Source organism: Pseudophryne corroboree, chromosome 4 (genome assembly GCF_028390025.1).
Source record: "Pseudophryne corroboree isolate aPseCor3 chromosome 4, aPseCor3.hap2, whole genome shotgun sequence".
Classification (NCBI taxonomy): Eukaryota; Metazoa; Chordata; class Amphibia; order Anura; family Myobatrachidae; genus Pseudophryne; species Pseudophryne corroboree.
Genome location: NC_086447.1, coordinates 76,384,066 through 76,401,097, shown reverse-complemented (window position 1 = coordinate 76,401,097; position 17,032 = coordinate 76,384,066). Strand labels below are relative to the sequence as shown.

Genomic DNA, 17,032 nt, shown 5'->3' with positions numbered 1-17,032 from the left:
AACGAGCGAACAACTCGGAATGACCCCCTCTGAGTAGCTCGAGACTTACTCCTACATTGCGATCAGCTCAGCCCGTTTCGTTCCTGGTTAGACGTCACAAACACGCCCTGCGTTCGGCCAGCCACTCCCCCGTTCCTCCAGACACTCCCGCTTTTTATTCTGGCACGCCTGCGTTTTTCCGCACACTCCCAGAAAACGGTCAGATTCCGCCCAGAAACACCCACTTCCTGTCAATCACACTCCGATCACTTCAACAATGAAAATTCTTCGTTCAGACGTGAGTAAATCTACTACGTTTTGTGCTAAAATACTTTGCGCATGCGCACTGCGTACCATGTGCATGCGCATTTTTGCCTTAATCGCTCCGTTGCAAAAATCGGCAACGAGCGAACATCTCAGAATGAGCCCCCCATGGTTTTGCCCAATTGCTAACAAACTTGCTGCTGCGATCAACTCAGAATTTCCCCCATACTGCTGTATCTGAGTATAATGCTCACATGAACACCCGGGCTCATACAGTATATTAAGAGTAAATCTGGCTCTGGTACTAGCCAGTGCTTTCTCAGCAATTTACCTCACCACACATCCCTGAAATGTATCATCACTTTCATTTATCATCATTTAAATTATATTTTAGTTCTTACAGGACTACTGGGGAAAAAATGGTTTACAAGGATATTTATTTCAATTGCAGGCATAAACGATTTAGTGGTGTGTCAGCAGGAGTGCTACATTACCTCGAAACATGTATTAATCGGTTTATTCTTGTCAATCATATGTAAATTTCCAATGATGGGCAAAGGCTTTGGTCCTGGGGGGAAATTCTTGGAATTTTGTTTCTGATTGTTATACACATAGGTCAAAAGTAGGATGACCACAGCGGACAGAACAATTGTGACAGGGTCCATGGCAAATGTGGTCTTCTGTAAGATCTAGAGAGTGAAGACAAAACATATATCTTTTATTATACATATAATCTATATGCAGTACAAGAAGTATTAAAATATCTGTCTTCTGTCCTCCTAAATTGTAGGTCTTGGTGTTGACATGTAGTTAAATGGTTAAACACTACATGTGATTTCTTCGTTTTTTATTTTTAATAAATTAGCAAAAATCTAAAAAAATCTTTTTGCGTGTTATCATTATAGGGAATTGTGTGTAGAATTTTGAGGGAAAAATTAATTTATTCCTATTTGGTATAAGGATGTAACATAACAAAATGTGGAAAAAGTGAAGTGCTGTGAATACTTTTCTGATGCACTGTATATACAAAGTTGACAGCACGTGACAATGGCGGGAAGATGGGGTAGCGAGAGCATGCCACAGTGAGAATATTACATACAGCCCGCACCCGCCGATAAAGCAGACTACTGTTCTCCTGAGTGTGTACATGTCTGGGGTAGAGTTACAGCATTACCTGCAGGCTCTGAGTGTTCGATAGGACACGTGGTGATGTGGTGGCCGGCCCATCCATCCTTGAGGGATATGCGATCACCGGAGGAGGGAAGAAAGTGAAGGAGGCTTCTAAGCCAGTGTCACAACTGAGGGCTGGAGACCGTGACTGGGAGCCTCAGTTGTAGGGGCTGACGGGTACTTGAATTTAGGAGGAGTTATGTGACTCCTGGACATGCGTAATGACAGCAGCAATGAATGCCCGAGGGCGTGACCACGACAACTGGAAATGCCTTAAGTGCTTTTATTAAATAAAAAGTCAAATAACATGCAAAAGAATAATAGAAAGTCACAAGTGATAATTAGGTGCACAATTGGTAAACACCAGTAACCTGGAATATGGAGGAAAGTTCTGTAAACAATAAATGAAGCTGGGGTTCACTGGAAGATGAGAAATGAAGCTGGGGTTCGCTGGAAGATGAGAAATGAAGCTGGGGTTCGTAGGTAAATGAGGGAAGAAGCTTGAGTGCGCTGGTAACTGGGGAATGAAGGATGGTTACTGAAAAGCCAAAGTTCAAACACAGGAATCAGAGTAGACTGTAGAGGGTTAATCACTGGAGAGTCGGGTTACACTGTAGAGTGTAATCACCAGGGAAGTCAGGCTGAACTGCAGAATGGATTTTCAGAAGAAAGTCTGTAGTGAAGCTTGCAGGCTGGAATTACTGATGACAATGAAAGCACTGACGATTTCCTAGTGCAGGCTCAATCCCTTTATACCCTTAGGTATGCAGGGATTGGATGAACAATTAAGCAGACTTCAGCGGAGCTATGGATTGGAGGTCAGGATCATGTGACTGGAACTAAGATGGCTGCCCCCATACCGGTCAGTGGAGGGAAACCTTGTTTGTAACACCACATGGAGATTCCTCTGTAATGGCGGCGGTGAACACAGAGAACGCCGACTTGCGTCTCAACCCTCCAGCATGGACGTACATCCAGAAGGGAAATGGTGTCTCAATACCCGGATCGTGACAGTACCCCCCCTTTAGGAGTGGCCCCAGGACACTTCTTAAGTTTACCTGGCCATCTGGAATGGAACTTCTGGATGAAGACTTGTGCCGACTTGGAAGTGGGAGATCCATGACAGAATCCATCGAGGGATGAGCCCACGGACGATGAGGATCAGACAAGGAAACCAGTTGCCTAGTGGGCGACTGGCGGGATACTTTGTTCTGGGCACATTTTGGGCAGGAGGCCACAAATTCAGCAATGTCCTTCTTTAGGGTCGGCCACCAATTTGACCTGGAAATGAATTTTAAGGTCTTGCATATGCCCGCGTGTCCGGCAAAGCGAGAGGAATGTGCCCAATGCAAGAGCTTTCTCCTGAAAGCCGGCTTCACATATTTTTTCCCTGGCGGGGGCATAGAGTCCATCCTCACTGCGGAGAACGCCACTGGATCAACAATATAATGCTTGTCAGTAGACTCAGACTCATTTTCTTGCTCCCAGGAGCGGGAAAGGGTATCAGCCTTGTGATTCGGTGACCCTGGACAAAACTGTAGTTTGAAGTCTTGGCACGGAGGAGACGGGACATCAGAAGACTTGTAGGAGGATATGCGAACTGGAAGCTCTTTTTGGAGACAAGTCTCTGAGCAAGAAAGACCCCATGCCAGGATACGGGTCGACTTCCAATCAACTTGAGGATTATGCAGACGTAGCCATGGGAGACCTAGGACCACAGGATGGGTGGCCCTGGGGATAACCTGAAAAGAAATCAACTCTGTATGCTGGTCCCCTACCTTCAGACGGATAGGTAGGGTCTTGGAGGCAATCACCGCATCAGGAATCCTACTGCCGTCCACGGCAGTTAGAGATATAGGAAATGACAGTCTCTAAGTGGGTAGAGACCACTGCTTACTGAACCTCTCTGTAATAAAGTTTCTGGCTGCTCCAGAATCCAATAAGGCAGTGAGATTCTTTGTACGCTGAGCCACCTGCAGAGAAACTGAGAGATTGCAGTTACTTGAAAATGGAGAGAAATTCGTCACTCCTTGCTGGTCTTCCCCTTGGTGGGCTAGGACTTGGGGTTGTCCCGGACGCTTGGGACAGGACTTGATAACATGAGAAGATTCGGCACAATACAAACAGAGACGCTCAGCAAGACGTCTACTATGCTCTGCCGGAGATAAACGAGAGCGACCTATCTGAATAGGTTCCTCCCTAGACGGAGATGGCTGACGAAGAATGGAAACAGTAGGAATCTTGGGAAATGTGGACCTTCCTAGTTCAACTGCCCTTTCACGGAACCGTAAATCGACCTTAGTGCAGAGGGAAATGAGCTCGTTTAATGTTAAAGGCAAGTCTCTAGCAGCGAGCTCATCTTTGATACGCTCGGATAGCCCTCCCCAGAAGGCTGCATAAAGAGCGTCATCATTCCAGGAGACTTCAGATGCCAAGGTCTGGAATTGCACCAAATACTGACCGACAGTTTGCGTCCCCTGACGCAGCCGAAGGATCTCTGAAGAAGCTGATGTCACTCGACCTGGCTCATCGAAAATTCGTCTGAACGTTGCCACGAAGTTAGCATAGGATGACAACAGGGCATCAGACCTTTCCCATATAGGTGAAGCCCAGTCTAGAGCGGCACCACTGAGTAGAGATATTAGGTATGCCACCTTAATGCGGTCTGTAGGGAAACTGCTGGGTTGCAATTCAAATTGAATCTCGCACTGGTTTAAGAAACCCTTGCAGGCTTTAGGGGATCCATCATATTTAGCAGGAGACGGCAAGTGAAGGTAGGGAGCAGGAACGGGTATGGTGGGTGGGGACCCCACCGGAGGCGCTGGAGTGGGCACACTGGATGCCCCTGATCCACGGAGGGCTGCGTGAATTTCATCCATCCGGGAGGAGAGGTCCTGGAGACAGCGAACGACATGGCCTTGAGCAGCCTCCTGACGTTCAAGGCGGGTTGCCAGTTCTTGTATCAGCCTAAGCGCTTGGGCCTGGTCTCCAGCTGGATCCATTGGGTCAGTGCTTACTGTCACAACTGAGGGCTGGAGACCGTGACTGGGAGCCTCAGTTGTAGGGGCTGATGGGTACTTGAATTTAGGAGGAGCTATGTGACTCCTGGACATGCGTAATGACAGCAGCAATGAATGCCCGAGGGAGTGACCACGACAACTGGAAATGCCTTAAGTGCTTTTATTAAATAAAAAGTCAAATAACGTGCAAAAGGATAATAGAAAGTCACAAGTGATAATTAGGTATTGGATGAACAATTAAGCAGACTTCAGAGGAGCTATGGATTGGAGGTCAGGATCATGTGACTGGAAATAAGATGGCTGCGCCCATACCGGTCAGTGGAGGGAAATCTTGTTTGTAATACCACATGGACAGTCCTCTGTAATGGCGACGGTGAACACAGAGAACTCCGACTTGCGTCTCAACCCTCCAGCATGGATGTACATCCAGAAGGGAAATGGTGTTTCAATACCCGGATCGTGACAGCCAGCAGTGGGTAAAGCTGTATTTTTGGCCCTTATGAGAGAGCTGGGAGGAGTCTGACAGGAGGAAGGAGAAGTAGTGAATGACAGGACAGCACTATGCTGGTGGTGAGCCTTACAGTATATACAGCACATATACAGTATAGCACAGAGTCCACCACACTTACTAACAAAGACAGTACTTTGATTAACACTAAGGGGTCTATTCATGAAGCAGTGAAAAGAATGGAGAAGTGAGCCTGTGGAGAAGTTGTCCATGTCAACCAATCAGCTGCTCCGTATAATTGTATAGTATGGAAATTATATATGTTACTTCAATGCTTATTGGTTGCCATGGGCAACTTCTCCACTGGCTCACTTCCGTTTTACTGCTTCATGAATAGACCCCTGAATAAGTAGGAAGCGCTGGTTGACTGCTTCCTCAGCGTTAGTGTCACACTGCAGGCTGGGAGGCAGCATCTAGTTAACCTTTTCAACCTCAAGTCAGTATTCAGGGGAGCGCCAGCTTCAGTTGCAGATTCTGAGGCAGCAATATAAGGATAGTGCAAGTTAATCCCCCTCACATACCATAGTGATATGCAACCTGATCATTGCAGAAATAGCGGGGAAATGTGGATGGTATCCACAAAGTAACTAATATAACTACAAGGAGAGTGATATCGACAGCGGATATAAGTATACTAAGCTGTCATATGTTAGTGAGTGTTGTGATTAAGGTCAGGTGTTACAGTAGTGTAAAGCAGTCATCTACTCAACATGACCATAGACTGCCTATTATGCCAATATACTGAATACTTATCCTATTAGGATAACCAAGGGTGGCAGGAGAGTGGCAGACTGGTTTAATTGTAAGTTGACAGTATATTGAGTCCCCCACCAGAGGGCGCATCTCTAAGCAAATCTCCTGTAAATTGCGCAGAAGCCAGTTTTCCAGAGATTTGTGCAGGCGCAGTAAGGAAATCTCTGGGAAAATGTCTGCCGCACCATTTTCCTGGAGATCTGTGCATGCGCACTAGTCTCTGGGACAGTACTAGGGTCCCCTAGTGACCCTAGTGCTCAGAGTCTATAGCGCTGCTGGCTAGAGAGGAGGGGGGCCCAGACGCTGTCTGCACACGGGCCTCCACCTCTCTAGAAGCGCTCCTGATTACTGAGATACATTTATGCATGTTAGAGAGAGAAGAAATAGGTAAATACCTCTATACTGATACCCATTTTACACTGCCAGCTTCTAACATGGGTTATTGCACATGAGCGTGCATAATCCATGTTGCTGTGTGGTGTAAAAGGGCCCAGTTGGAATAATCCGGGTTGAGTGACCCGGTATTCCAATTTGGGTAGCTTGCAAGGTTGAACACGGCTTCAACCCATCTTGCTGTGCTGTGTAAATGGGAGCCAGGTCGCTTCCAGGTCTCCAAGCGTCGCCCCCGCTGCGTCACTTTTGACATCACATTGGAAACAGCGGAAGAGATGGGCCTGAGGCGGGAAGTTCCCATGTCAGGCTCCCAAGTGCAACCCACATCATTTGGTATAAAAGTGGTATGAGTAATATACAGTATTCTTGCGTAAAATGTTATAACTATAGCCTGTGAGCAAATAAAAGGTGAATAAGTGCAGTATAAGAGGAATATTTATCACCACCCGCATCTGGTGATGTGGATGACAGGTGATAAACTAGACCAAACTCGCACTGTGATAACTGAGTACATCGCATGGATGTATCAATTATCAAATGCAGGGACAGAGCTTGCGGGAAAGGGAGCGACAGCAGGAAGGGGCAGCGGTGTGTGCGACGGTCATGCTGCATCTCTGGCATGGCTGTCATTAACGAGGCCCTTCCTTGTCTGTACATGTTAAGATGAGGGAGGGAGTCGTTAACATTGTTAATGACATTGAGTGTACACAATGGAAGAGATTGTGAAAGATCTTGCTCAGATCGGCCCTTCTTAGTGAGATCTTTCACTTTCTCGTCTAGTGTGTATAGGGCTATACTGTCAAGGTCTATTCAATGCAACGCACCCTGGGAGCAGAATAGAGAGTGTCACAAATGAGGACTGAGGCTGACTTGGGGAAGCCTCAGATGTAGGGGCTGATGTGTAGGTGAACCGGGGAGGTAGTATTGGGTTCCTAGACATACAGGAGTTCTAGTACCAGTTGCCGAAGGCGTGACCATGGCAATGAAGTTGTAAAAGGTAAAGTCAGTTTTATTGAGCACACAGCTTAAGACACCTTAGATATGCAAAACATCACAGGAGATGTGCAATGGTAAATTACAGTACAGTTCCCAGAAACATAGGGTAATTAGTGCTATGGCTTGCAGAACAGAATATCACAGAGTCCTTGCCAGAACTGGAGATGGTAAGTCCATGTGCCACAGCTAACTGCTGAGTAGAGGTATGAACTGGTACTGCCCAGCAGATGGTGTACAGAGCCTGGAGCAACACAGATGCACAGAAGTTTATGGTACTTGGTAATAGCAGAGAGTGCCGGATGGAACCGGTATGAATGAATGGTGTGCAGAACTCACCACTGTAGATTTAGAGTCCGATGGTGAGCATCGATGGATGCTGTGGTTCAATGGTAGAATGGTCACTGATGCAAGCAATATAGGAATACCGCTGATGACATTGAAGTAAACTGAAGACACTGGAGCACCGCTAGCAGAATACCAGCGACTCAGGAGCACTGTGGAAAGCTGGTAGGCCGTGGTAAGTACGCTGTGGAGTATGGAGAGTGGTGCTGCAGAAAGGAGGAGTTGAAAACAATACCAGGACTCTGCTGGAGGCTGGAAGCAAAGCAGGACCAATGCTAGAAGCAGGAAGCTGGTGTCTGATAGCGGAGAGTAATCAGGAGCAATGCTGGAACACTGCAGAAGTCAGGCTGCACCGCAGGATGGAAACAGGTGCGGGTCTCTTAGTGGAGCTGAATCACAGGAGCTGGAATACTTGGAGAAACAAGCAGTACAATCCACAAGCAGGAGAGACATGTGTATAGGTTAGGCAACCAAAGCACTGACGATTATCCAGCCCAGGAGAAGGATATTTATACCAGCTGGGAAGCAGGCATTGGCTGGATAATTTAGGCAGAGTCCAGAGTGCAGTGGATAGGTTGTGAAATTACATGTGACGAGGAAAAACATGGCTGCGCCCATGTTTGCATTTGGAGGGAAAGTCTGTTTGTATATTCCATGTGGTAAACAGCAGCAATGGTGGCCGAGGCTGCGGAGTTCAGGAGACGCCATTCTTTAAAACAGTGCAACTAAACTGTAAGGCTGCTATGACAGTGCTGCGGGATCACAGGGAAGAGACTTGAGGTAAAGATATACAGCGCACTGCACGCAGACAGCGCAGATGGAATCCTGTTTTGAAATGCTGGGCCAGTCTCAGGAGACACTTAGAAGGTAAATAATCGTGTCAAATAACTGAATCGTGACAGCATACCCCCCTTTAGGAGTGGCCCCAGGACACTTCTTAGTCTTGCAAGGAGATCTGGCGTGGAAAGCTTGGACCAATTTGGGTGCATGGACATCTGATGCATTCGTCCAAGAACATTCCTCGGGGCCATAGCCCTTCCAATCAATCAAGTACTGAAGGTGACCGTAACTGAAGCGTGAGTCCAGAATCTTGGCGACCTCATACTCAACACCCCGTTTAGTCTGGGCCTTAGGTGCAGTGGGGAGCGCAGAATGAAAACAATTCAGGACCACCGGCTTGAGAAGGGGAAATTAAATGTCCTAGGGATTTTCAGAAATTGAGGCAGCTTGAGTTTATAGGCAACTGGATTGATGACTTGCTCAACCTAGAAAGGACCGATATAACGAAGAGCAAACTTCATACTTGGGACTTTCAATCGGATATTTTTAGTGGCCAGCCACACATGGTCACCTGGCTTGAGGGCAGGAATTGCCCGACGCTTCTTGTCCGCAAACTTTTTGTTCCTAGAGGAAGCTTTTAGGAGAGCTGCCTAGACATTCTTCCAGTTTTGGAGAAACTGGCGAAGAGTGATATCAGCTGCAGGTACTGATGTTGCTGGAAGTGATTGAAACTCTGGAACCTTTGGGTGAAACCCATAGTTGGAAAGGAATGGTGTAGAAGAAGATGAAGAATGGTACTGGTTGTTGTGACAAAATTCGGCCCACGTAAGAAGATGAACCTAGTCGTCTTGAGAAGAGGAAATGTAAATTCAGAGGAGACAACCAAGTCCTCATTCCCCCTCTCGGTTTGCCCATTGGTTTGGGGGTGATAAGCTGTAGAAAACTTTAGCTTGACTTGAAGTGCCGAACACAGACTTGGCCAGAATTTGGCTATGAACTGGACACCTCTATCGGAGAGAAAATATCTTCAGGAAGACCATGTAGTCTGAAGATCTCTTGGATGAAGACTTGAGCCAACTTGGAAGCTGACGGAAGACCGGAGAGCAGAATGAAGTGAGCCTTCTTGGTGAACCGGTCAACTACCACCCAGATGGTATTGTATTTGTTACACTCAGGAAGATCTGTAATAAAGTCCATTGATAAATGGGTCCACGGATGATGAGGAACAGACAGAGGTACCAGTTGTCCAGCGGGTGACTGGCGTGGTACCATGTGCTGGGCACACTTAGGGCAGGATGCAATGAACTCTGCTATGTCCTTCTTCAGGGTCGGCCACCAGTATGATCTGGAAACAAATTCAAAGGTTTTCTCAATACCCACGTGTCCGGCAAAGCGAGAGGAATGTGCCCATTGCAAGAGCTTCCTTCTGATAGCCAGTTTTACGAGGCTTTTCCCTGGTGGGGGCATAGAGTCCATCCTCACGGCAAAAAATGCCACTGGATCAATAATGGGATGCTTGCCAGTAGATTCAGACTCATTTTCTTGCTCCCAGGAGTGGGAAAGAGCATCAGCCTTGCGATTCTGTGACCCTGGACAAAACAGAAGTTTAAAGTCAAACCTGGAGAAGAAGAGTGCCCATCTGGATTGACGAGGATTGAGGAATTGGGCGGCTTTCAAATACAGGAGGTTCTTGTGGTTTGTCAGAATAGTAATAGTATGAGAAGCTCCCTCCAGTAGATATCTCCATTCTTCTAACGCGACCTTGATAGCTAGAAGTTCTTGATCACCAATGGCGTAATTGTGCTCAGCAGGGGAGAACTTCCATGAGAAGAAGCCACAAGGATGTAAGTGGCCATCATCAGCTCTTTGAGACAGGACTTCGCCCACTCCAACGGAAGAGGCATCCACCTCCAGGGTGAAGGGCGAGCTGGTATCTGGCTGTTTCAGAACTGGAGCAGAGACAAACTTTTGTTTCAGTAGATAGAAAGCTTGAGTAGCTTCTTCCCACCACGTGGAAGGATTGGCACCTTTCCTGGTAAAGACAGTGACAGGCGCCACAATAGTAGAAAAGTCCCGAATGAACTTCCTGTAATAATTTGTGATCCCAAGAAATCTCTGAACACCCTTGAGTGTCGTGGGTATCGGCAAATCATGAATTGCCTGGAGTTTCTCAGGGTCCATCTCTAGTCCGGATCCGCACACAATGTAACCTAGAAATGGAATAGATTTGACCTCGAAGACACATTTCTCCAACTTACAATAACGATGGTTGGCACGGAGACGAGACAGGACCTCCTTGACCCAGAAGCAATGTCCCTTTAGATTATTAGCAAAGATGAGAATATCATTGAGGTAGACCACAACATGTCGGTAGAGGATATCTCGGAAAATTTAATTCAAAAAGTGTTGAAATAATTCTGGAGCATTGCTGAGTCCGAAAGGCATGACGAGGTACTCATAATGTCCATCACGGGTGTTAAACGCGGTCTTCCACTCATCACCCTTCCGGATCCGGATGAGGTTGTACGCACCCCTCAGGTCTAACTTAGAAAAGATGGTGGCTCCACTGACACGGTCAAACAGCTCGGTGATAAGGGGCAGAGGGTACCGATTTTTCACAGTGATTTTGGTTAACCCACGGTAGTCAATACAGGGTCACAGGCCACAGTCTTTCTTCTTTACAAAGAATAAGCCTGCACCAGCTGGAGAGGAGGAAGGATGGATAAACCCTTTGGCAAGGTTCTCTTTGATGTATTCCTCCATTGAGTGGGTCTCTGGAAGCAACAACGGATACATGCATCCCTGAGATGGAGTATTCCCTGGAATGAAATCAATAGGACAATCCCACTCCCTGTGAGTGGGAAGAATATCTGCGGAGGACTTACTAAAAACAACTGTGAAGTCTCGGTACGGTGGAGGCGGAACATCTGAAGACTTGGAAGAGGATGTGCAAACTGGAAGTACCTTTTGAAGACAGGTCTCTGAGCAGGAAGGACTCCATGCCAGGATATGCGTAGTTCTCCAATCAATTTGAGGATTATGGAGACAAAACCTAGAACTACAGGAAGCCTGGCTTTTGGAATAACTAGGAATGAGATCAGTTCGGAGTGAAGAGCTCCTACCTTCAGACAGATAGGCAGGGTCTTGGAGACACTGACTGCATCGGAAATCCTGCTGGCATCCACGGCTGTCAAGGATATGGAAGACTAAAATCTCTTTGTGGGTAGGGACCTACGCTTAACGAATTCCTCAGTGTTACGTTCCTGGTGCTCAGAACAAGAGAGATGTTGCGTAGTGAGTCCAGAGCACCAGGACGTGACGCTGAAATAAGGTGTGGTATGGAAATAGCCCTTAGCACCCTACCTCCATTGTTTCACCCGTGTGGTCAGTTCACGCCTGCGTTGTCAGTGTCCGGGGCCTTACCGGAACGCTGGGGCCGCGGGGCTGGCTTCAGGGCAGCCGGGCAGCGGCGGTGGAGGTCTGCAGCGCTGGGTTCAAGGGTACAAGCAGCGGTAATGGCGTTGAGGGGGTCCGCTCATGGCGGCGGGACGCCGCTGCAGCAGCTCGCTCTCGCTAAGCCGTTGCCTAGGAGACCAGGGGCAGTGAGCAGCATGTTGTCAGAAAAGGTCTGCATTGCTGGGCGCCGCCATGTTGGAGACCAAGTTTCTGACATAATTCTTGTTCCTAGGTTTCCAGCCAACCCAGGGAGACTTCTTCCTATAAAAGGGGGCTGGTTTATGACAGGGATGCCAGTGCTTCAAGTTTCAACTCTGTTGTAGGTGCTTTAGCCTGTGCTCCCAGGATTTCTGCTGTATTCTGGTACTTCTTACCCTGCTTTCCCAGTTCTGAGTTGCTACTGCAGCCTGCTGCTGCCCATGGAGACGCTCTTGGAAAACCCGGTTCAGTAAGACCCTTTGGGCACGGACAACCCCGGGTCTCTTGCCTCGTCCTCCAAGCCACAGTCCGCAGATTCTTATTTCCAGCCAAGTCCTCGAACCACCATTCACAGTCCTCAGCTCGTTATTTCCAGCTTCATCTTTCAAGCCACAGTCTACAGTTCCCAGTCTCCAGTCACGACCCAAACTAACGTCCACAGTTCTCAGCTCCTCTACCGCAGTTTCATCTCATAAGTCGCAGTCCACGGTTCTTGTCTTCAGCCTCGCTTTACTCTCACCCACAGTTCCACAGTTCTTTGTCTACGACCACGTTCTCAAGTCACCGTTCATCAAGCTCAGTTTTCTTCCTCTGCTCTGTACATAATAAATACTTTCCATTGACTCTCAAACTCCGCCTACATCCTTCATTGCTCCGTATCCCATGCAAAGGAACTATATCCAACCCCCTCATTTTGTTCTTCCCCAGCCTGCTACCTCCTTGGGCAAGTATCAGCTGCCGGATCCCCAAACTTTGCTAGACATGACAGTAAGCACTGGCCCAATGGATTCGACGGGTGAACTGGCCTCAGGAGGAGATTCAACTGCATATATTTGGTCTCGCTTAAGTAAGCAGGAGGCCACACAATCTCAAATTGTGCAGTTCATGAAGAGTATGTCCGAACGTCTCGATTCTCTCTGTGTTGCCATGACGGCTCTTCAAGTTTCTACAGCTGCTCCCACATTAGCACCTCCGGTTCCGCTTCCTCCTGTGCCAGGCCCACTTCCACGGTTGCATTTGCCATCTCCCAGTTAATTCGATGGGAATCCAAAGCAATGCCGTGGGTTTTTAACCAGTGTGAAATCCAGTTCGAACTGCAGTCGGCCAGTTTCCCATCAGCACGAACCAAGGTAGCCTATATAATTTCTTTACTTACTGGGCAAGCGTTGGAATGGGCGTCACCATTGTGGGAGAGGTCGGATCCAATCCTGTCTAACTACTCGGAGTTTGTAGCCGCCTTTCGAAGAATCTTTTCGACGAACCGGCCAGGATTTCTGCTGCCTCATTGGAGATCCTGCGCCTGCGTCAGGGCACGCGTACGGTCAGTCAGTACGTGATCCAGTTTCGTACTCTCTCCTCTGAACTGAACTGGAATGAGGGGGCTCTCATCGCAGCTTTCTGGAGCGGTCTCTCCGAGAAGATCAAAGATGACCTCGCGACTCAGGACGTACCTGATAAGTTGGATAAGTTAATTTCCCTATGCAATAAATTAGACTTAAGATACAGAGAATGCTGTATGGAGAAATCACGGTCAGATCGTCCCAGGCCTCAAGTCGTTCCTCCACCAACACCATCAACTCCAACTACTGAGGAACCCATGCAGATCAATCGTTCCCGTCTTTCCAACGAGGAACATCAGAGACGGCGACAAGGGAACTTATGCCTGTACTGTGGTGCATCTGATCATTTTGTTAAATCTTGTAGCCAACGTTTGGGAAACGCCCGCTCCTAGCTTGTGCCGGAGAGGTCAAGCTAGGAGAATTCTCAGAATTACTTGCCAAGAAAGAGTCAGTCTTGTTAACCCACCTGGAGCTTCCTTCTTCCTCCCTTCTCATCCCTGCACTACTCGACTCTGGAGCTGCCGAAAGTTTTATTACATCAGCTCTGGTAAAACGATCTGGGATACAAACGGTCTGTTTGGATCGTACCATCTCAATTACTGCTGTGGATGGAAGTCATATTCCTGAAGGAATTATCACTCTTCGTACAATTCCTCTTAAGATGAAGGTTGGAGCTCTTCATTCGGAAAACATCTCTTTCCTAGTAATTCCCAAAGCCTCTCACGAACTGATCCTAGGATTTCCATGGTAAAGTAGACACAATCCCCACATAGATTGGCAAACCATGGATGTTCTTTCCTGGGGACGAAACTGCTTCCAGAACTGTTTGCCCTCTGTAAGACCTCTCTGCTCTTCTAGTCCTTCTAGCCTCCCTGCAGAATACCAGGCCTTCCAAGATGTTTTTAGTAAGCATGGGGCGGACCATTTGCCTCCGCATTGCACTTGGGATTGTCCCATTGATCTGGTACCCGGCAAAACTCCTCCCCGAGGTCGAATCTACCCGCTCTCACTCCCTCAGACTCAGGCCATGTCGGAGTAAATCCGGGAGAACTTGGAAAAAGGGTTTAGGTTATCCACCTCTCTGGCTGGGGCAGGGTTTTTCTTTGTCAAAAAGAAAGATGGGGGTCTGCGGCCCTGTATTGACTATAGAGGTCTCAATGACATTACAATTAAGAACAGATATCCATTACCTCTAATTCCAGAATTGTTCGACTGTGTTAAAGGAGCTACTGTATTCACTAAGCTGGACTTACGGGGAGCCTACAACCTTATACGAATTCGCCCAGGTGACGAATGGAAGACGGCTTTTAATAGCCGCGACGGCCACTACGAATATCTGGTAATGCCTTTCGGCCTATGTAACGCCCCAGCCGTCTTTCATGAATTCGTTAATGAAATCTTCAGAGACCTCCTCTATGACTGCTTGGTGGTTTACTTGGATGACATCCTAATTTTTTCTAGGGATCTGAAGACCCAACGAGAACAAGTCAAAGAAGTTCTAACTCATTTACGGAGGAATCAACTATTTTGTAAGCTCGAGAAGTGCACCTTCGAAGTACCCACGATTCCATTCCTCGGTTACATCCTTTCAGGAGAGAAATTGCAGATGGACCCAGCTAAAGTCCAAGTGATTCAGGATTGGTCGCTTCCAGCTTCCCTTAAGGGAGTTCAGCGTTTCCTGGGGTTCGCTAACTTCTACCGATGATTCATTCAGAATTATTCCTCTGTCATAGCCCCCATAACAGAATTAACCAGGAAAGGAGGCGATCCAGCCAAATGGTCTCCAGAAGCTTTAGAAGCCTTTTCATCATTAAAGAAGGCCTTCATGACCGCTCCTGTTCTACAACAACCTGATCTCAGTAGTCCGTTCCTGGTGGAAGTCGATGCCTCCACGGTAGGAGTGGGAGAAGTTTTATCTCAGATCTTCGACGAAAAGAAAGTCCACCCTTGTGCGTTCTTCTTGCGAAGATTCTCCCGTGCTGAGCAGAATTACGCTATTGGGGAGCAAGAATTACTAGCAATTAAGTTAGCCTTTGAGGAGTGGAGGTATTTGTTGGAGGGAGCTCAGCATCCAATCTCGGTAACCATGGATCATAAGAACCTCCTGTATCTACAGTCAGCCCGATGTCTGAATCCACGTCAAGCAAGATGGGCACTCTTCTTTACCCGTTTCAACTTTAAACTTAGTTACCCCCAGGGTCCCTCAACAAAAAGGCAGATGCATTATCTCGTTCCTTGAGTTCTGAAGAACCCTCTGACCGTTCAAAAGAACAATACATCTTAGACTCCACCTCTTTTTCAGCAACCAATACCTCTCCACTTCCTCCTCCAGGAAAGATCTTCGTTGCTCCAAATCTTCGCAAGAGACTACTTACATGGGCTCACTCCTCCTCCTTCATGGGCCATGCGGGTGGTCATAAAACGCTCAAATTCATTCAGCGCTCCTACTGGTGGCCTCATCTCAGGACTGATGTACAGGAATTCATGGCTGCCTGTCCAAAGTCTGCTCAGCATAAAAGTCCCAAAGGTCCTCCAGCCAGGTTACTTCATCTGCTATCTGTGCCGCAAAGACCATGGACACATATTTCTATGGACTTTATTACTCATTTGCCTGTGTCTGGCGGACAGAACACCGTATGGGTCATAGTTGATCGATTTTCTAAAATGGCACACTTTGTTCCCCTGGCCAGTCTTCCATCAGCATCCCAGCTGGCAAAATTATTCATAGCAGAGATTTTTCATCTCCATGGATTACCGCAGGAAATCGTATCTGATAGAGGTCCCCAGTTTGTGGCCAAGTTTTGGAGATCCTTATGTTCTGCTCTTAGCGTGAAATTGAATTTCTCCTCAGGATATCATCCTCAAACGGATGGTCAAACAGAAAGAGTGAACCAGGACCTGGAGACATTTCTGCGTTTAGTCATGTCCTCCTCTCAGGATGACTGGCTGGACTTCCTCCCATTTGCAGAATTTGCCCATAACAATCTTTATCACTCTGACACAAAATCTTCTCCATTTTTCATTAGTTATGGCTATCATCCGAAAGTTCCGGACTTCCAATACTCGAGGTTCCTGCCGCATAGTCAACACTTCGACAATTTACTGAAACCTGGAAACAAATTCACAAGGCCTTGCTCAAGACATCCAAGAAGTATAAGACCTACGCAGATCTGAAGCGAAAAGCGGTACCAAGTCTTAAAGAAGGAGATCGGGTTTGGGTTCCCACACGTAACCTAAGATTGAAGGTTCCTACTAAGAAGTTTGCTCCCAGGTTTATTGGGCCCTACCCAATCGAAAAAGTTTTGAATCCTGTGGCTTACAAGGTGAAGTTACCTCCACATTTAAGAATCCCTAACGCTTTTCATATTTCTCTCTTAAAACCGTTGGTACTCAATCGATTCAGAGCTGCTCTACCTAAATCACCCAAGATCCAGACAACACAAGGAGACAAATTTGAGATTCAGAAGATCCTTGACTCCCGCAAACGATACGGTCGCCTCCAGTACCTAGTTGATTGGAAGGGATATGGACCTGAGGAAACGTCCTGGGTAGAGGCAGAGGACATCCATGCCCCAAGACTTCTTCGGACATTTCATGCCAAATTTCCAGCTAAACCTTATAAGTGTCCGGAGTCCACCCGCAAAGGGGGGTACTGTCAGCGTCCGGGGTCTTACCGGAACGCTGGGGCCGCGGGGCGGGCTTCAGGGGTGGCCGGGCAGCGGCGGTGGAGGTCTGCGGCACTGGGTTCAAGGGTACAGGCAGCGGTAATGGCCCTTTGGGCACGGACGACCCCGGGTCTATTGCCTCGTCCTCCAAGCCACAGTCCGCAGATT

General features: G+C 47.6%; 1 protein-coding gene across 3 annotated transcripts in view; it reads right to left on the bottom strand.

The window, feature by feature from the left end:
* Window positions 1-17,032, bottom strand: part of LOC134908919 (cytochrome P450 2K6-like) — a 170,197-nt gene that overhangs the window by 133,861 nt on the left and 19,304 nt on the right. For 2 of the 3 annotated variants that reach the window (XM_063915165.1, XM_063915164.1), the window contains exon 2: window positions 738-932. In XM_063915165.1, the coding sequence (XP_063771235.1) occupies window positions 738-908 (171 nt within the window). In that variant the 5' untranslated portion in view covers window positions 909-932. Of the gene's footprint in view, window positions 1-737; window positions 933-17,032 lie in introns of those variants that run through there. The other variant, XM_063915166.1, reaches the window with a different exon arrangement.